The 20,456-nt window shown below is 53.2% G+C and overlaps 1 protein-coding gene across 1 annotated transcript; it reads right to left on the bottom strand.

The window, feature by feature from the left end:
• Positions 1 to 8,467: 8,467 nt before the first annotated feature.
• On the bottom strand, positions 8,468 to 20,455 carry SCNN1G (sodium channel epithelial 1 subunit gamma). Its single transcript, XM_034065663.1, has 13 exons — positions 20,371 to 20,455; positions 19,947 to 20,268; positions 18,367 to 18,661; positions 17,764 to 17,957; positions 16,767 to 16,870; positions 16,154 to 16,317; positions 13,207 to 13,305; positions 11,911 to 12,028; positions 11,436 to 11,514; positions 11,300 to 11,357; positions 10,896 to 10,957; positions 10,622 to 10,697; positions 8,468 to 10,211 (listed from the first exon to the last, which is right to left on the bottom strand). The coding sequence occupies exons 1-13, from the start codon at positions 20,399 to 20,401 to the stop codon at positions 9,822 to 9,824; spliced, it is 1,992 nt and encodes a 663-aa protein (XP_033921554.1). The 5' UTR covers positions 20,402 to 20,455; the 3' UTR covers positions 8,468 to 9,821.
• Between the last annotated feature and the right edge of the window lies 1 nt (position 20,456).

The raw sequence follows: 20,456 nt of genomic DNA, 5'->3' as shown, positions 1-20,456 counted from the left end.
TGTAGAGTTTCTTGCCCTGGTTTGAGGTGTCATGGGCATCAGGACATCCCCTCATGGCTTTTGCTTTCCTTGCTCCAACCATGCCCACAATCAGCCTTTGGCACAGGCCAGGGCACTGCAGGTGAACTGCACCAGTGTCTTTAAAGAGGTTTAGAAGCCTTTTTAAGAAGACCTTATAATCCATTTTTAAAGACCTCCTTTCCCTACACTGGGGCCAGCTTTGTGTGTGCAGGACCCCTGAGCCCAGCAGTGCTCCACAGCCACAGTCCAGAGGCAGAAAGCCTCTTGAGTGACTGTGGGAGATATTAACTCCTCACCGCAGAGCAGGAAATGGGTCTGACCCTCCCAAGGACCATAAATCACCGCAGAGCAGCACAGCACTGAGAGGTCACAGTTGCCTCTCGCTAGGAAACGTCCTCGCAGGTTCTTGTTCCATCAGGACTGGGTCAGACTTTCCCAAGAGTCCCTGGCACCGTTTGGGAACAAAGGGGATTCTTGTTGTTAAACCTCCTGCTGCTCTGCCAGGACTGCATCTGGGGTTGTGCTTAAGCAGTGCTTGCAGGTGGAGCTAGAACGAACAGGTTGGGTGGTGAGGACCAGGACTTACCCAGTTCCCAACCTCAAATTATCACCCTCTATCGCTACTTCTTTCCCCAGAGAACAATGTCTGACACCGGCACTGAAGAATAGAGCTGAAAATAGAGGAGACTGTGTTTGTTCGTGGTGTGAACCATCAGCTGTGAAGCCAAATGACCTTGAGTTGGGCTCAGCTTTGCTTTGTCTCACTTGCCTCCTGAGAAAGTTTATTTCATAAGCAAACCCTCCTGCTAAAAATACAGCTGAAGAGCACAGGGGGAAGCTGTCCTGCAGCCCAGGCATTGTGCTGCAGCCGGGGCGCTGTGTGAGCTGCCAGCAGCCAAATACAGCTGAGATGCTATGAATGGCAGCACCGGGCTGATCCGTGGTGTTCCCAAAACAGCGGCTGCTCCTGCATGGCTCTGCTGACAGGAAAACACTTTACTGTGGTTGGAGCGGGTACAAGCAGCCTGAAAAGGTTTCTGGGATGGGTTTTAGACCTGTACATAAAGGTGAAGAGGTTCTTGTGCCAGAACCCAGGGCAGAGACATGGAGACACCCCAAAATCACAGTCCAGGTCACCAGAAAACCCCTTTGACTCACTCATATGTGGCTCTGTGTGACCCTGCATTGCTCGTGGGTGAATGATGCCCTTTGGTGCTGTGGGAGGTGAGGGGGTCACCCCTTGGTGCTCAGGGATTTGGGCTCCAGGAACAGGAGCAGTGCCCACGGCTGTGCCTGGTGTTCCCTGCCTGTGCCTTGCGAGTGCCCTCTCCCAGCCGGGGCAGCCACCATGGGCACGATGGCACTGCCCATGTACCCGCTCATGGCACTGACGTGCAGCAGGAGCTGCCAGACCTGCGTGCTGGGAATGAGTCACGGCCACAGCCGCTTCCCGTCGGATGGCTCTGGGTGTGCGGGCACCGCTGCTGCCAACCGGCACCGGGAGGAGGGCGCCCGGCCCATGGGCACTGCTTGTCCCATGGGCACTGCTTGTCCCATGGGCACTGCTTGTCCCATGAGCATCGCTCACCCTGTGCTGGTGGGACCGCATCCATCCCCATGGGCATCGCTCACCCCGCGCTGGTGGGACCGCATCCATCCCCATGGCATCACACACCCCGCACTGGTGCTCTGCATGGTGCTGCCCCTGGCAGCAGGGAGGCCGGGCATCACCCGTTCCCTTGCAGGGTGCAGACAGGCTCATTCAGCACTTTAATTGCCTGGTTTATTGGGTGCACTTTAGAAACAGGCTGTCCCTAAACAAAATAGGGTAATTTAGTTGTGACCAGTAAAATCACAGTCAAATGATAGTGAGCATCTCAGCAGCCAACCTGCTCTGGTAACCGCTGCATATAAAACCTTTTTAAGTGACCTCTGTTTGCGTTACAAAGATCAGGCAGTAAAACCAAGGCTGGTTTGGTTTTACAAGCAGCAGCAGAGGGAACTCTGGCACTGCATGGTCCACAGCTTTGGAGTGAGGGGCTCGGTGGGTGCCTGTGCTCATGGTGCTGGCTGCAGGTACCACCTCAGTGCGCTGCTGGCTCCAGAATGGGAGGGATGGGGTAAGACCCAGCTTGGGGACAGTCCCACAGTGCTCTCAGCATGAGCAGTAATGACCCTGGTGACTGAACCTGGACTCATCCCACTGGGCTGTGCTCCTCTTAGGGGGTGAAACCAGGAGGATGCTCTCGGCGTGGGGCTGTTATTTGTCACTGGTGGGGTTTCCCCAGACCCACTCCCTCACTAATGGATGTGTCAGGGAATTAGCTGCTCTCCTTTGCCTTTTCTGACGTAGAAGTTTATGGGGAAAGAAGAGCTTGTGGCCACGGCTGCAATGTCCAAAGATGTGGTGGAAGATGTGCTCTGGCCCCGGGATGCTCCGGCACAGGCAGGCGAGCGCCAGCGCGGCACCAGCACAGACAGAGCATCATAAAGGTTCCCATGGGCCAGGGCTTTATGGCCCTCTCCCATGTTCTGGGGGAAATGTGACATATTCTGTGCCCGGTGAGGTTTTATACCAAGGCCCAGAGCAGGATGATTGCCCCGTGTGATTACCCAGGGGAACAGCCTGTCCCTTGCAGGCTTCGTTATGTAAACTTGGGCGAGAAGGTCTTAAAACACAAGTGGGGAAGGTTCCGAGCGAGAGGCGTTGTGAAAACACTGTGATTCACTGCGGGTCCGGCCAGCACCTGCCTCCAGCCACCCTCTGCCTGATGGCACCTCCACCGGGGCTGCGGAGCCCTTTAAACCCTATGGGGATGAGTGTGATGAGAGCAGGTGTTTGTCCATCTCTGGAGCCAGAGTTGGACAGTGCATGAGTGGAAGGAGGCCGCAGGGATCCCGTCTCAGCGTGCGGTGGAGCTGGGCTGGCTCTCAGGTGGGCAGGAGGTGCCAGGCTGGCGGTGGCACCGCTCGGCCCTGCAGAGGCTTCAATGGTGAACGTCCTCCTGCGCCGCGAGTCCTGGTGCTGCCGAGCAGCCAGGGCAGTGGGCATGGGGATGGGCACGCAGGGCTGGGGATGGAGCTCCCACCCAGCTCCTTATGGAAGGGAAACTGAGGCAGGAGCCTGGGCCTGGGGGAGTGCGGTGCGGGAGTGCGACAGCTGAGTGCCGAAGCACGGGGGTGATGCCAGGGAGGCCCCAGCTCCAGAGCTGTCTGCAGCCCTGGGCCGGGTGTGATTCCCTGCTTGTATCTCAGGCTGTGCCACAGCCGGGCCCGGAGCTGCTGGGTCAGTGCCCGGAGCCTGCGGCTGCTCCCATCCGGACCCAAGGGATGAGTCCCGGTGCAGTGTGTCCTGCCGGGACAGGAACCTGCCGTGTGGCATTCCCAGCCGTGCCGCAGGGACAGAGCCCCTGCCTGCACCACTGCCACCCAGCTCCAGGCTGCGGTGTCCTCAGCACCCGCTGCTCCGGAGGTGGGTGAATGGGATACAGGAGAGCCTTGGCTTTGGGAAGAAGGGGGACAGATGGAGGAGATGTCATCAGACCCCCCAAGGGAAGTGCCCCGGCTGCCAATGCAGGGAAGAGCTGCTCTGAGCCTGTGGTTGTGCAACTGCTGCTGGCTCAGGGGCATGGAGCACGCTGGGCACAGCAGCACCTGTTTGGGAGCGAGCAGGGTGCTGACTGAGCACAGCCCAGGGTGTGTGGGGCTGGTGCGGTGGGCTCAGGCTGTCACCCATCATTCACCCCCCAGCGCTGCCCTGGCTCTGTGGGGCACAGGAGGTGCTGTGAGCAGGGTTACCCCTGCTGCTGGAGGTGTGAGCAGCCGGTGCTGACTGCACCTCCCGGTCTGTCCTGTTTGCAGGTTGATGCTGGCGTCAGGATTAGTGCCGGGCTGTGTCACAGCATGTCACTGCGGTGCTGCAAGCCTGGGTTAACCTTTGACTCAGCTTGTCTGCATCCTGCAGCACTGCCAGGCCCGGCCTGTGCTCGGGATGCTCCTGGAAGGAGCCTCCACATCCCCATGGGATGGAGGGAGTGCCTCAGACCTGGTATCCATGGTGGGGAATTCTGCCTGTGTTCAAGGCCAGGTTGGACACAGGGGCTTGGAGCAGCTGCTCCAGTGGAAGGGGTCCCTGCCCGTGGCAGGGGTTGGAGCTGGAGGAGCTTTAAGGTCCCTTCCAACCCAAACCAGGCTGGGATCCTATGAATTGCCCCAGGCAATTGAGTGGTGGTGCTCAGCACTGTGGAGCAACAGGAGCAGGAGCCCTGGGAGCCCCTTGCTGGGTGCCTGGAGGTGACACTTCCCAGTGCTCATGGTTATGGAGCTGGGTCACCTGCCCCGGGGGTGAGGTGAAATGGAAGCACCCTCAAAGTCTTCCATCTGACTGCAGGGCTTAGGTGGGGGCACAGAGCCTGAATGGGTTTTCCATAGGCATGTGCTGGAGATGCCTTTCCCCAGCCCCATTTACATTAATGAAGCATTTAGCTCCCAAACCTGTTTGTGGACCACTGAATGTCCCCAGTGTGGAAGGGGGCCCAGGCAGCCTTTAACCCCCTCAGTGCTGCCTGGATGGGAGCAGCTTTGGGCAGCTTTAAGCAGCCACCCCCTTGCTCCGAGGGGCTGCAGTCAGCATCCAGGCTGACATCCCGGGGCTGTGGCCACCATGGGGCTGGGATCAGGATGGGGCCAGGCTGTGTCTCAGATACACTTTCCAAGGAATCTGTGGCTTGCTGTTCATTGTCACACCCTGGGCAGGTTGGATGGGAGGTTGGATGCTCCCAGTTTTCCAGGTGTAATTCAGCCTGACTGGGAAACCTCCCATCCTTCCCACATTTATCCCTCCTGTTCTGAGTCACTTCCATGCTGGCTGCTCCTGCAGGGTCAGGAGAAGCCTTTGCCCATCAGTGTTGGCCCTCGGAAGCACTGGAGCAGCAATTCCAGCTGCCGGAGGTGGTGCTGCCTCTGCCCCTGCTCCTCTCACTGTGCTTTGCACTGCAGGCATCGGTGCAGTGCAGCCGGAGCACTGGGATTGCTGCTGGATCTGTGTGCTCCCACCACAGCTTGGACAAACCAAGCTCCAAGCTCCTCGGGCAGGATGAGCCCCTGCAGCCTTGGAGTGTTCTGGGGTGGGTCAGGACAGTAACTACATAGGTACCCACAAGTGAAAGGCCTGAGCTCTTCGGGCTGGGTCAGAAGGGTTGCGTTGAAGGATGGATCTGGTCCATGCCCCTGGAGGCTGTTACAGCCAACTGTGCATTAGCTGGGAGAAAGCAGGTCCTGGCTCTGGCCAGAGGGCTCTGTGATGTGGTGCATGGAGGTGTCTGTGCATGGAGGTGTCTGTGCCAGCAGGACCTGCAGGCTCTGGGCCCTCTCACAGCCATTTCTGTCTGGGCATCCCCCAGTGGAGTCCTGCAAAGCTTCCTCCTCATCATCCCCTTCCCCAGCAGCTCCTCCATCACCTACAGCCTCCTGCTGCGGCTGGGAGCTGCAGGAGAGCACAGGCACAGGTACCTGCACAGAGGCAGGTACAGGCACAGGTACCTGCACAGAGGCAGGTACAGGCACAGGTACTTGCACAGAGGCAGGTACAGGCACAGGTACCTGCACAGAGGCAGGTACAGGCACAGGTACCTGCACGGAGGCAGGTACAGGCACAGGTACCTGCACAGAGGCAGGCACAGGCACAGGTACCTGCACAGAGGCAGGTACAGGCACAGGTACCTGCACAGAGGCAGGTACAGGCACAGGTACCTGCACAGAGGCAGGTACAGGCACAGGCACCTGCACAGAGGCAGGTACAGGCACAGGTACCTGCACGGAGGCAGGTACAGGCACAGGTACCTGCACAGAGGCAGGCACAGGCACAGGTACCTGCACAGAGGCAGGTACAGGCACAGGTACCTGCACAGAGGCAGGTACAGGCACAGGTACCTGCACAGAGGCAGGTACAGGCACAGGCACCTGCACAGAGGCAGGTACAGGCACAGGTACCTGCACAGAGGCAGGTACAGGCACAGGTACCTGCACAGGGGCAGGTACAGGCACAGGTACCTGCACAGAGGCAGGTACAGGCAGCCTTTCCCTGTGAGTCACCAGCTCCTGGTGCTGCAGGGCTGTTCCAACACCTGTCCCTCGGTGTCCTTCACCCTGTGCCTGTGATGCTGCCTCTGCCTTTGCAGTGTGTTCAGGTACATGAAGCCAAAGCCATGGGGCTGCAGGGCTGGGGCCTTCATCACCCCCACCAGCACCCCTGGGCTCCCATCAGTGCCCTGGAATGCTGTCCCATGGGAAGCGCTTCCCACCCCACCCCGGGAGCAGCAGTGGTGGAAGGGACATCACCTCCACAGATTTTACAGCCTATTGTTCCCATAAAGGCCACGCTGGTTTACTCAACCGCTTTCAGTTTATGATCCTCACACCGTCCCAGGCAGTGCTCAGGGTTTAAGGTGACTCAGCAGCGCAGTGGAGCTCAGGATTAAATTTGGGATGAAGTAATCCCTTTCTGGAGCTGCTCCGTGACTTCCTGCTTCCCAAGGGTTAGTCATCCAAGGAGCAAAGGTTCTGCATCTGCCCACAGCAGTAAATGCACCTCCGGAAAACCTTCCCAAAGAGCTTAAAGTGAGTGTGTGTGCCAAAGGGTGCCTGGACACATCCTATGTTACCCACCATCACAGGCACACTGCAGGGAGCGTGATGCTGCAGCAGCCTTGCTCCCCATCACATGGTGTTTCCCTGTTAGAACTCAGTCATCGGGGGCAAGGTTTGACTGATCCATGCTGCAGGGTTGGCACAGCTCAGTTCATGTTTAAGGCCTTAGTTTTGCTCTGGGAAGCCTTTGGCACAGGGTGCCCATAGGAGCTGTGGCTGCCCCATCCCTGGCAGTGCTCAAGGCCAGGTTGGACACAGGGGCTTGGAGCAGCTGCTCCAGTGGAAGGGGTCCCTGCCCATGGTTGGAGCTGGAGGAGCTTTGAGGTCCCTTCAACCCAACCCAGTCTGTGATTCTGGGATTCTAAGGCTCTCTAAAAGGACCACATCACTGCAGGGCTTCACCTTCTCAGGTACCCAGGGAAAGCACTGGGAGCCATCCTGCAGCACCTGCAGGCACAGCCCCAGGCTGCCATGTGGTCGGAAGCACCAGGGACATGAGGCTGTGTCCCCTCAGCCCATCCTGAGCTGTGCCACAGGGCCCTGTGCAGTGATGCTCCAGCAGCAGCTGCAGGAGGTTCCCATGCTGATTGCATGATTAACACCTGCTGATATAACCCAGCCCTTGGTGCCAAAGTCACCTGAGCTGCTGGAGAGGAAGAGGAGCCTCTGGGAGAGGGGATAGTGCTGGGGAAGGAGCCATGCTCTGCAATGCCAGTGGTGAGTAGAGCTCCTGCAGCCTCTCTTGGCACTGCCTGTGGTGTGTGAAGTGAACAGGGCTAGTGCTGCACACACAGGTACAGGTGAGGAATGGACCTGTGCTATGTGAACAGAGCCGGTGCTGCACACACAGGTACAGGTGAGGACTGGACCTGTGCTATGTGAACAGAGCTGGTGCTGCACACACAGGTACAGGTGAGGACTGGACCTGTGCTATGTGAACAGAGCTGGTGCTGCACACACAGGTACAGGTGAGGACTGGACCTGTGCTATGTGAACAGAGCTGGTGCTGCACACACAGGTACAGGTGAGGACTGGACCTGTGTTAGGTGTCACTGCAGTGTTTTGCTTTGCTTTTTCCTAGGGAGGTTTTCCCCCTCTTGATGTCCTTAGAGGCTGTGCTTTGTAGAACTGGAGTCAAAGCTAACCCTAACCCTAACCCTCAGCAGCCCCTGGGAGCTGGTCCTTACCCAGGTGTGGCTGAGTCAAAGCAGCTCCTATAGAAAGATGTATCAAACTGGTAAGGAAGGGGCCTATTGCAAGGTGTTATGCAGCTCTGAAGGTTGCTTCCATCACTGCTGTAGTCAGGATGGCTCATATTGGTTATGTGAAAGTGTGCATGTGTTTGCACAGGCTCTTCAGTCTTCCTCTAGGTCTGTTCTGCCATTCTTGCAAGTGGAGCAAGCCTGGTGAAATGACAGTGGTTGGTATTTGATGTTGCATTAGAGGTGATGAGCACTGTTTTCCTCCAAACACCTCAGCTTCCTGCACTAGAGAAGGGGCTCTGGGGCAGAGCAAACCCACTTCTCTCTTCTCCTGCGGTCTCCAAAGAGCTACCTGGAGAAGACCTGTCTGGGTCAGTGGTTTTGGTCACCTTGCTGGTGAATGCTGTGTTCCAAAGGGCATTTTCCCTGTGCTCCTGAGCCAGGTGGAGTAGTGTGCTGCAGCACAGCCCCCCCTCTGCAGACAGGCCTGGGGACCCGGCCAGGCTGTGCAGGGCAAGTGCTGTATCTCCTGGCTGTCTGGGGATAAACCTGTCTGTTGCTGACTTTAAAACACAAACAAAACAGCAAAACAATTATTCAAAAATATATCTTTATTTTTTTACGTTATCAGCTATTTAAATAATTCAGTTAAAATATCTTTTATTGCACATCAAAGAACCTTTCTGGATTCTATATAAGCTTATATAGAGAGAGCAAAAGAGGCTTTCTTACACTCACACACACACGCGCTCTGAATCATTCTTGCTCTACAAACCCCTAAGCAGCCAACCCAGTGTAGGCTATGCTCATCCTCAACACCTACAGTGTGCTCTAGACAGCTAAGAATCTGCTATGGCAGGAAGGAGCTGGGTGCAGGACTGGCAGCAAGTGGAAGGGTTCTGTGGCTGTGTACCCCAGGGGTCTCCCCACAGCCATGTGGGTGCAGGCAGTGGGCTCTGGAAGTGGCCTGGCTCAGTGCACAGGAGGCAGAATGTGGGTGTTGATGCTGCACTGTGGAGTGGAGCAGGTGTAGGCCAGTGAATGATGTACTATGGGCAGATGGATCCTTCAGCCTCCTCCTGCTGTGCATGCAGCCCAGCGCAGCTCTGAGGTGGTGAAATGGGTGTCAGTGCTGGGGTGCCTGTGCTGGGGCTCAGTAGGAAGAGCAGCAGCTCCTTCTGAGCCTGCTGGGAAATCACGTGTGGCTGAGGCTGCCCAACAAGCTCCTCTGAGACTGTAATGGCCAGCCTGGGTGATGTGGAACCAAACAGGGTATGCAGTTCATTGCTGTGATCCAAATTAGATTTCATGCTCTTTTAGATGATTCTTTTGGGCTTAGGTTCTCCTGCTCAAGCTGTGTAATGACTTGCTCTACAAGCACATCTATGGCTTAACTTTTCATCTTGGAATAAAGAGCTCCTCAGGCCACCTCATCAAAATTCAACTTGAGAGCTTTCCTTTTATCCTTTTGTGCTCTTACCAAACTGTCATGCCCCTTCCTGCAAATGTCATGCTGTGTTCCTGAAAACCCTGGGTTTTCCCACAAGTCAAGCAACACAGCAGAGAGCAATTAGCATTAATACTCAATAAGGCACCAGTCTTCTGCTGTGGAGCAATTCCTGCCCATACAAGGGGGTGTGTTCAGTTGGCTGCTAATGATAATAATGCCTCTGTCTGGCAAGACATCCCAGCTCAGTGCCACATCCTGCTCCAGCCATCTCCTGCAATGATTAACTTGAGAACTGATGTTGAAGTTCCTAATGTCCCCGAGCCCTTGGCTTTTGTGTCTGAGCTTTGCTCAGAGAAGCTTTGACTGCAAGTTCAATCCCTGAATAAGGGTCTGACCCGAAAGGCCTTCAGTGCTCATTTGGATATGTGCCTTTTGCCCCCGGACACGTGTGTCCAGCACCCACCTCTTCTTCTGGCACCCGGGTGGGTGGATAATAAGGGTCAGTGGTGGCCAAGCTCCAGTGTGTCAGGCAGCTGCTCTGTGAAGGCAGTCTCTAGCCGCAAAGTGCTGTAGTTAGGGGGGGGAGTCCTGGGCAGGGGGCTCTCCTGGGGCAGCGGCAGGCGCAGGGCAGTGTTGAAGGTGGGCAGGTCCTCATCGATGCACACGGGGTTGTCGTGGCCCTGCCTCTCCAGGTCTCCAGCCTGGGGGGGCTTCCCTGGCCGCTCCTGCTGCCGGTTGTTCCACCACTTCTTTGCCTTCTGCCACTGGCGCCGCATCACGATGGAAAGCGAATCGATGAAGAAGACCTCGATGATCTCAATGACACACACAACCGAGCAGCTCATCCAAAGGCCCAGCTGGCCTCCGAAGTTGGAAAGAAGAATGACGAGCTGGGAGAGAAGAGAGCACAAGGTTATGGGTTCCTGTGGGCACCAGGTCCGTGCCCATGGCACTGTTACGGTGTGTGGTGAGCCTGTGCTCAGCTGGGGCACCCAGAGCTTGCTGAGCGCTACTGAACATGGAGAGCCCTTCCTCTGGTGCCTGGTTATCCTCTCCTGCTCTGCTCTGGCAGGAGCTCAGTGCTACACGTACCATGGGCAGCCCACCCCAGGGCAGGGCTTGGGACTGGACAGCTGGAAAAGCAGCTCCATATGAGTGCTGCAAAGGGTAGGACCTGGCACATCATCCAGGCAGTTTCCTGTCCTTGCTGGATGGGACAACTCCCCTGGCCAGATGAAAGCTTCCAGCCTGCCTGAGGGAGGAAGAGCCACATCTCCCTGTGGGTGAGTAGGGAACTTACTGTGTTGGCAGGGTTCTCTGAAATGAATCTCTCATTCAGGTCTTTGTAAAACACCATGAGGTTGGCGAGGTCCGTCCTGAGAGAAGCAAAAGGCAGGTTGAAGGTTTAGTAAAACAATAACATGAAACATACTGAAAAACTATGCAAATAACCAGTTGGACCAGTAGGGCTGGGCCGCTCTAAGGGAGCTTTTTTCCCAATTGCCATCATTAGGGCTGCTGAGATTATATCTGAGCTTGAGGTGCAAGCTAGAAACACATACAGGGAAACTTACTTGTTCAGCTTCTTGTTGATTTTTTGCCCTTTGTCCCAAGAGAGAACTCGAAGCATCCAGTCCTGGGAAAAAGACAGAAATACTGTTGGAGCTGTGTGTGCTTGGGTAGAACCCCCCTGGTAAGGAAGCTCATGCTCAGCACCTCCTCGGACCAGTGTGGGTTCCAGGACTGAATGTGTGTGATGGGTCCCTGAGGGGATCTCCCAACCCACAAGCCAAACTTCAGTTTAATGGTGAACCCCTGGAGGGAAAGCCCTGACCTGGACACTACAGACTGAGCCTCTGGGAGGAGCAGCACTGAAGGGCTAATGAACACCCCAGGGCCCCCCAGCTTCCGCTGAAGCTCTGGGTCTGTAAAAGCCTTGCTGTGCCACGTGCTGTCACCACAGTGATTAGGAACTCACCTCTGACACGGTGGATGGCCACTGGGCGATGCTGGTGGTAAGTGCCCACTCCTTGAAGCTGGGGAGAGAGGCAGGCTGTCAGCTGGGAGCTCAGCTCTCACCAGGCATGTTAGCTCTGGACATGGGCAGGACTTACCTGCAGGCATCTTTGCAGATTTGCTGGCAGCCCAGCTGCTCCTTCACGAACTTCTCGTGCAGCTTGTAGTAGCAGTACACTGCAAGAAGGGAGCAGGACATGTGGATGAGAAGCCAGAAGGAAAAGCTACCTATGCTGGAGTGGAGCTTCTGTGGTTGAGGTGGCCTTTGTGGCCATCACCTCTGTGGTGAGAATAAAAAGATTTACCCTGCAAATATTGCAAAATACCCTTAGAAGTAGTTGTCACTTGCTACAGGCATGAACCATCGCCTCACCAGGTCAAGTGTGGTGAGCACAAATGACAAGCAATTAGGGCAACTGTCAGGAATAAGTCAATCTAAACAAGAGCTCTAAACAAGTCTCAGGCTCTGGTACAGGCTCTGAAGTGGGCTGAGGAGGTGCTGGGTGCAGGCATGGCTGGGCTGTGGTGCTATGGCTGGCAGCTGAGGCATGTGTGGTGTGTTTGAATACTTACTCCAGTTGGGGTTCTTCTTGTAGTTGCAGTACTCTGCCCCAGCGGGTAAGGGCTGAGCGTACTGGGCACAGCCACATGAGTCCACCATCGCCTTCTGAAAGCAGGAGTGCAGGCAAATCTGGGGGAGATAAACCAAGAGCTGCTGTGCCTCTGCAGTGCCAAGGTCCAGGCTGTGTCCACCTAAAACCATCCACTGTTTATGCCAGTAGTGGTAAAGTGGGAGCCCCACTTCCCTGGGCCTTAAGGCTCTGTTGCTGGTGAATACAAATACAGGCAGAAAGTGCTGTGGGAGGTGTAGGCTCTAGTGCAAGAAATGAGCACACTCCTCTCTGAGGGGGGCTCCGAGAGTGCCCCCACTTGCCCTCCAGCCATCAAGAGCTTCAGTTGTTGCAGTTGCTCTTTGCACAGCCAACATGGTTTTCTGACTGCTGCGGCATGTGGTCCATGAATCAACAACTAGGTGTGGGAAGTGACTCACTGGTGAAAACGTTCACAGCTTTGACCAAATTGTGCTGGTGCCCATTTGGAGACCTGAAGCTTTAAGGATTATTGGGCAACAGTGTTTTGAGCTTAAACTCTTAATGGGTTGGAACAAGCAGGAACTGAGCTTCTCTTTTTGAAATCCCAGTCAAGCCTTTTGGTCCCAGTCCCAGCCCTCCTGAGCACTGTGTTTCAGTGAAGTGCTGTTATTAAAACCTGAGATAATGTCTGTGTGATGCTAACTGGCAATACATCACAGCAGCTTTCAGGTATAATACCTCATAAACCAAAACCCATTCTAGCACAGGCTTTGCAGCAGGCAGCAGCTGATATAATTACAATTCTTCAAGTGGAGAGTGCTACAACAACTGACACCCTCCAGGAGGACCCAATTACAGAAACCATGCAAAATTAGTGGAAACTTACTCTGCAAACAAACATCCTGCTATCTGGATACTGATTAGATGGTATCTGTTACTCTTGAGAGTCCTAAAGGTCACAATTTCTGGCTTCAAGGGTTACTAAGCTGCAACATTTACTTGGCCAATATTTTCCAGTCTCACATTGCTTGAAAATTGCCTAATGAGCTCATGTTCTTTCTTTATCTAGCAGGGTGCCTAAGGGAACTTCAAACATCAACCACTTAGGAATAAAACTTGGATTCTAAAAAGTGCTGTGGTATTTTACATCAGTGGTTAAAGGCAGTGACCCCACGCTGCACTGTTCACAACCTCAGATCCTCAACTCCAGAGTATCATAAAGCTTTTTATGAAGGTAGTTTTCAAGCAATTGATAAAACAAATGCAACAGATTTACCTGGAGTGAGTAGCTCTTGTTGTAGAGGTTTTCTACTGGAATGTCGGCCCCTGTCTCTGTGCAGTCACTGTAGGGTTTGCTTAGCTTGCGAGACCGAGTCTGAGAACCAGGAAAGAACAAGCCTTGGTTATGGAGTTCAGTGAAACCACAGGATTTAGTGGCTGTTCATCACAGTTCTGAAGCTAAGTGATGGGGCAGGTCTGAGCAGCACCTTTAGCTTTTGCCATCTCAAAGGCTTTGTCAATCACTTGTCAGAATAAGGGGTTGTTTTGTTTGTCATTTCCATTTCCCAAAACACAGTTCTGGCTGAGTTATCTGCTGCCTTCACTGAAAACCTCTGCAGGAAGCTGCAGTGCCATCATCACAGCAGTGAGGATCTTTCAAAGCAGAATTATTCATATGTATGTTTTCTCTCATTGCTAAGTCCTAGAGGCATAGTTTATCCTGATGTGCTTGTGTTTTGTGGGAAGGGGGCTGTTGGTTGGGTTTTGTTTTCTTTCCCACCTTCCCAGGCTGCTGTAGCCCTGGCTGCTCCTGTTCCATGGCTAAGAGAGCACTTTAGGCTCTGCGAGTGCTCAACAACACCTCTCCAAAACGTCTCTAAATCAAATGTTTGCATCACCTTCAGGACTTTTTCCAGGTACTGCTTTGACCCTTCCTCTCTGATAAATGCCAACACCTTTTCCTGTTCTGCAATCTCTGCCCAGACACAGAGCTCTGAAATGCCAAGTGCCTGGGAGGTCTGATGAAACCAGGCTGGGAGCCCTCAAATTCACAAGAGCTGATCCAGGCTGCACCATTGCTTCCTGCAGTCTGCCTCACCTCAGCTTGGAACCCTTCTTATCTTCCTGCAGTGATTATTCACTTCATAACAAAGAAAGTGGCCTGAAACCACGAGAAATGACACCCATTTAAGGATCCATTCACCTATCTTTCTCTACAGAGTTTAAAATTAGGGGCTGAACTTAAAAAGGATCAGCTCAGTAGGAACCTGAGAAAAGCCTGCTTACCTTCAGGCACTGACTATGGATCTGCAGGTTACTGAGGTCAAACCTGATGGCTAATTACCACTTCTGTCAGCAGCAATAGGTGCAGCTCTGAAGGAGCTGATGCGCATGGTACAAGTCAGATCCTTCAGAAAGGTGCTCAAATCTCTTTGGAGGGGACACAGAAGCATGTGGTTTGAGTATAAGGGATGGATTACTTCTGAAAACTGAATGAAACCAGCTTTTAATATGCTTTTAACTTCCACAGACAACCTAGTCCTGCAACCCACCTCAGTCTGCTGCAGCATCTTCACCAGATGATAGATCCTTTGTACAGAACTTTTGTGTTGCAGCTTTTACCCTATAAGAGCTTACTTATTCATTCAGCTACTGAAATAATTTCCAAACTGAATATTTTACTGAAGTACTGAAACTCCTACCAAGCAATACCTTGTTTGCATTCCAATTCCATTGGGATATTTTTGGAGGAGGTGGGGGCGGGGGTAAGTCCCAGTACACAGCAGAAATACAGGAGAGATAACCTGGACACTGACATTTGCATTTGGGAAACATGGATTGCCATGTTCAAGCCTGCAGTAAGCAGCATTGTGCGTGGCACTTTGCTGTGTCCTCCTTTGTGTACCCGGAATGTGTGTACAAGGACTGATCCAGTGTCTTAGTGGGGCAGCCCTGTCCTGACAATCATGACTCCCTCTTGGATGGCTCTCTGGAGTAATCACAGCTATTTGTTCTGAGTCCAGAAGCTGTGTCCAGCTTCTCTCTTGGCTGTTATATTAGGATGCAATTGCATCACTCCCTCATGCCAAATCTTTTAAACACAGCCACTGAGATACGTTCAGTTTTGGGGTTTATTCTATATGCAACAGTCCAAGTGTACTGTGCCAGCAAAATGTTGCATTAAATATTGAGGCTCTGCCTGCAGTGACCGTCTCCTGTCTGGTGTAAGAGTTACAAAGGAAACAGTCTTGTGAGACTTTGCCTCCTTTACACCATCCTGGCTCCAATACCTCCTACTCACTTCATTTCCCAGGTAGCATTTATCCCACTGGTCAGACCAAGGGGTTGCTGCCTGGTTTTCCAGACAGCTGGAAGACAGGGAACTATTTGCAAACTTAAAACATCAGCCCTGTTCTCAATGTCTTTTCTCATGCAGGGACCAGCTCACCAGGCACACCCAGGTGGGACAGATAAGGGCTGGCTGATGGACCCGACCACCATCAGGGAAGAGAAGGCAGAACTGAATTGCTCACTTAACGGCCATCCAGATGAAAGGGTAAGGTCTGGCTGGGCAGATGGCTCTGCTTTCACTTCGCCGCCATGGAAAGCAGCCCCTTGGGTCAAATGCCCTGTTTGCACTACATCAAAAGGGGAAATTCGGAGCTGGAGCTCTCCCTGCCCTCTTTGGAATGCTTCACTAAGCTGGCAAAGGCAGAGTCACTGCCCACGAGGCGCTTTTACAGCTGGGATAGCAAGAAGCCCACAGAATAGCTACAGGGGTTGTACTGCAGACCTGACCCTAAGGCAGGTTACCCACAGCTCCAACTCTTTCCCTTCCTCCCCAGAGCCTGCGTGGGATGCAAACTGCTGATTGCCAAAGCAAAAGGAGGCACTTAACACATTTCTGTGGTTGTGGATTTTGCTGTGAAAACAAAACAAAAAAATCCCCTGGAAAGGCAAAGGGGAGGAGAGGAGGAGAACAAACAAAATCCCCGTGGCTGGTTGGCTTAGAGGCACCTGATTTTCCAACAGCCTCTACACAAAGGCAAAACTTCGTTCTGCAATGTGCTATCACAGGATTTTCCTCTGGGCACTTCAGCTGCTCAAGTGTGAGGTGTTAGAGCCTTCCAGCTGCTGGCCATGTTCAAACATCATCAGTTGGTTCATATTTACACCTGTCTGAAGGCAAAGGGGCAAAAGGACATGGGACTGGTGTCACTCACAAAGTGCATCCCGATGGAGGTGGCCGCTGCTGTCTCAATTTCTGTGCCGATGTCTTCAATGAAGGGATATTCATCCTGGTCATGGACGATGATCTTGGCTCCTGTGGATGTCACCAGGAAGGGGTTGTAGTCTGCTTCATCTATATACAGAACAACCTGCAGTCCTGGAGAGGCAAGGCAGGAGCAGAGTTACACCAGGAGCCAGAGCCACTTTTCTGAGCAGGGAGAGCAACACAGTTTAATGTTATCCAGCCTTAAGTAGAACTGTAACAGCCAAGCAGAGCTTTTACAATGCTAGACTGAGACCCTTGCAGCAAGCACCGTCCCTCTGTGGCCCCAAGGCCAGTGAACAGGCTGTGTCTCTGTAGAAGGTGGCTGAAACTTACTTGAAAAAGTTATATAACCAGGAAGCCGTAATTCCCGATGGAAAACACTAGTGGTGCAATGATATTATCTTTGTATTCTCTGGCAATGGTTTGCACTAGTTCAAACAAGCATTTCCCCAATCTGCTTGCACATCTAGAGCCAACACATCAATCACTCTCCAGTGGGATCCAGTTCACTGAACCACTGTTATCTAACAGCAGTTCTCAGCCTCTGGTCGGTCTCTTACCGTACTCGCTGCCGCCCGTGGAGGTGCTCAGCACCGTCCCGTTTTCTCCGCTGTTGAAGGTGTAGCAATTCCCATGCAGGGGGTGATGGAAGCGAGTGAAGTGCCTGCAAGAAATCAAGTGTTATCACATTGCCCTCGGCAGTTTTCACTGTCTGCGGGAGCAAATCAGCAGATCTGGGCTCTTTGCTTTGGCAGAGATGTGGTAGGACAGGATGTTTCCCTTTTTTTGTTGGTGGTGATTCATTTTACTGAATAGTGTGGGTCCTTTTCCTAGTATCTTGAAATGACATGGCAATATGATCTGGTTTAATAGCACCAGGAACTGAAACGTTCAGGAGGCTGCTGTGTGGGAGTGGGGGCTGAGAGGGTGGGGAAATGGATTTACAGCACTAGGAGGATGGTGATGGTGGAAGGGACACAGTCCTCTCTCATTCAGCAACCAAGGGTCTAAAGGAACACGGATCTTGCATTTCAGAAGAGCTGCTCGACAGGGGAGCTGAGCACACACCTGCCTGATGCAAACACGTTCATGTCTGTCCTCTGAGCATCCTCTCCCACTCAATCTAACGTCTTCATTCCAAGCAAAGACGTTTTGCCTTTGTGCAGTTACAGACACATGCAGGAAGCCCTCAGCAGTGAGCGGTACAGGGCAGCTTGCTCCTGGCAGTGGGAAAACCACTGAAGCCAGGTACAAGTGTAGTCTGAGCCCCATAACTGTCCAGGGAAGCTGCTCTGGCTGGCAAACAACTGCACTGCCACCAACTTAAACAGGGAGATTTGATTCTGCCAAACGCCACAGGTTTATATGAAATGTGGACAGCAGAACATGAGGATATATGAAATTAAAGAGCATAATTAAAGCTGATGAAGACACAAATGTTGGGTTTCATTTGGAAATAGCTCCTGCTGGGATGCAGCGAACACCAAATATTCAATTCCTACATACTATGTACTTGGAAATAAGCCGTTAAGCTGGAGGGATGTTCTGTGCACTGACCTTTTGTCACAAGATAGGCCATCAAAGAAACATGTCAGTAGAAGGTCATCAGCAGAATAACTCAATTTTTCTTTAGTCTCCAGGGGTATTTGTGCCATGATGTTCATGTAATGCAGCTTGTACCATTCCTGGATGGCATTAACACCAGAACTGAATGTATACAGTGCACACTCACTGCTGTTGTTTGCATCGCACTGATAATTACAAAGGGGAAAAAGCGTTTCAGGTGAAATGAAATCAAGTGTTCCACGAGGTACGGGTGACCCCCAGCAATGCACGGAGTCAGAGTGGCACCAAGGGGACAAAGGGGCAGCAAAGACCTTTCATTCAGGGCTAAGTGATAGGATCAAATGTTTTAGGCCCAAAGGAAAGGTGATGGGAAGCACTAAGTCTATTTGGGCAGACTTCAGGAAGGTATTTCTCTTCCAGGGAGCTGGAGCCGAATCTGCAGGCAGCCACGGAGGCCTGGGCAGCAGAGCAGCTGGAGGGTTACTCACTATAAAGCCACCTAAGGAAGCAACAAACTGGCCGAGGGACACCAACCCAAAAGACCCCTTTGCTGCCCCACAGGGAACTGGCTGGGCAAGGAAGAGTGACACTCACCAGCTGAAAGCCGATGATATCATTTGAATCCCCGGAGTTCACGATGGATGAATCCTTGTGAAAGACACTGCCCTCTATTTTCCTCTTCTGGCCACTGTGAAAGTCAGTCACCGTCCTAGAGAAGTCCTCAAACTTCAGCAGAGGGATCTGCTGGAAGAAGTCACTCCCTGAGCTGTTCCACTCCTCCACCGACCGGCGCACCTTGGGCTTGCCCTCCGAGAATCCATAGAAAGTCTCCAAAGCCTTTTTAGTCTCTTTGTCCAGCTCAGATAAATAGTCTTTCATGGCACTGTACCTGCATCGGAGACAACATGGTAAGAAGCGACATCCCACCTCACCTTACCCACTGCACTACACATCCCATCACTTGTGACTAGACTCTGTGCCACAGACTCACATTGATCTCTCACCACCCCACTGATCCACATCAGAGCAGGCACAACTCTGAGAAGGACCACAAAAAACAGAGACTAAGCTACAGTGAGAGCCCTCACAGACTCCCAAGGTCCCTGGAGGTTGTTAGCAAGCCTGAGGAGGCAAAGCATGTGGGAACAAGGCTTCTGCCTTTGTGCCAAGAGGCACCGAGGAGCTGGGTCACCCACAGGGCCAGGCAGGGCTATCGGGAGCAGAACAGAATTGATGTAAAGTGTAATATGGCAGAAGAAAAAGTATTACTGATGGATAGTGTCAAAGCATCCTATGGGGTAAGGAAGAGGCAACCTAAGAGTGACAGACATTCCTGTTCCTTTGTTCGGTTTTTAAATGTCTCATTCCTCAGGGATGAATTTCCTTTATTATCCTTCCCAATTTGTTGTTAAATCAAAGACAAGTGGGTTTTATCCCACTTGCTACTGCAGTCCTGGATGAGAGAATGCGAATTAGGCTCTGAAATCATTATAAATGACTGAGGTCCAATTATGAAACTGAGAGATCAAATGTTATAAATTCAGAATTCCAGTTTTATCCCCCTCAATATTACAACATGGTATAAATTAGTGAAGTTCAGTTGTGATACAGAGAGATTTGTGATACTGAGAGGAGATAAAGCATGTCATAAATTACTGAATTCCAGCTGTGATGTTAAGAGGAGATCAAACACGTTACAGATTCCTGAATTCCAGTTGTGTTATTGAGAACACATCAAACTGGGTAAAATCCTAATTCAGTTTACATTGGAAACCGAATTTTCCTGGTTTTAGTGTGAGGTGTCCCTGCCCATGGCAGAGGGGTTGGAACTGGATCATCTTAAGGTCCTTTCCAACCCTGACTATTCTATGATTCTATGGTTCAGGAGATGCCGTTGTTTGTAATCCTGAAACCTGGGTCCTGGATACATGGGGATCTGAAGGGAACCACGGAGCTGAGCAGAGACTGGAGCTGAGTCTAACCCGACCTGAGCAGGCAAAGTGCGAGCGTAACCCACACGTGCGGGGAGAGCATCGGCACAGACTGGATGTGGTACTCGCAGTGCCACAGAGGGGAACCGGGGCAGGCAGGGCTGCAGAGCGCAGCGCAGAGGTCTGGCCATGGGCTGAGGATGCCCAGCGGCTGGGCTCACCCTCCCCGCACCCCGAGCTTACTTGTAGGGGTTGATGTTGCAGATGGTGACTGCGGGGAACGGCAGCTTCTGGAACTGGACGGTGACGGACACCGAGGCGCTGTAGTAGTTCATGAGGAGCTCCGCGCACTGCCAGAGGATGAGCCCGACGGCGCTGAGGGTGAGCAGGATCCAGAGGAAGCGGCGCAGGCGGCCGCGGGACACGACGATGCGGCGGCAGCCGTGGGTGTTGGTGTTGAGGCAGTACCACCGCATCAGCTCGCTCAGCGTCGGGGCCTGCGGGCCGCGCACCGGCAGCGTCCGCTTGATCCGCGCCGTGATCTTCTTACCGGGGGCCATGGCAGCTGCGGGACACGGACGGGGCCGCTGAGCGAGCCGGGGGCAATGGGACCCCTGCGCTGACAACGCCGCTCCCCCAGAGCCAGCCCCCGCCCGCCCCGCCTCACCTCGGCCGCCCTCGGGGCCCGGCGGGGCCATGCAGCGCTCCCGGCCCCGGCGCCGCTGCCGATGGGACGGCGGCTGCAGCCCCGGT

This window comes from Melopsittacus undulatus, chromosome 8 (genome assembly GCF_012275295.1).
Source record: "Melopsittacus undulatus isolate bMelUnd1 chromosome 8, bMelUnd1.mat.Z, whole genome shotgun sequence".
Classification (NCBI taxonomy): Eukaryota; Metazoa; Chordata; class Aves; order Psittaciformes; family Psittaculidae; genus Melopsittacus; species Melopsittacus undulatus.
Note: the sequence above shows the minus strand (reverse complement) of the source record. Positions and strands in the feature narration are given on the sequence as shown.

Coding starts and splice junctions, on each gene's coding strand:
- SCNN1G (XM_034065663.1), bottom strand. CDS start 20,401: ATGGCCCCGCCGGGCCCCGAGGGCGGCCGAG. Junction 18,662..19,946: donor TGCAACATCAACCCCTACAA/GTAAGCTCGGGG, acceptor TCTCCGATGCAG/GTACAGTGCCATGAAAGACT. Junction 16,318..16,766: donor CACGGGCGGCAGCGAGTACG/GTAAGAGACCGA, acceptor TTGCCTCTCCAG/GACTGCAGGTTGTTCTGTAT.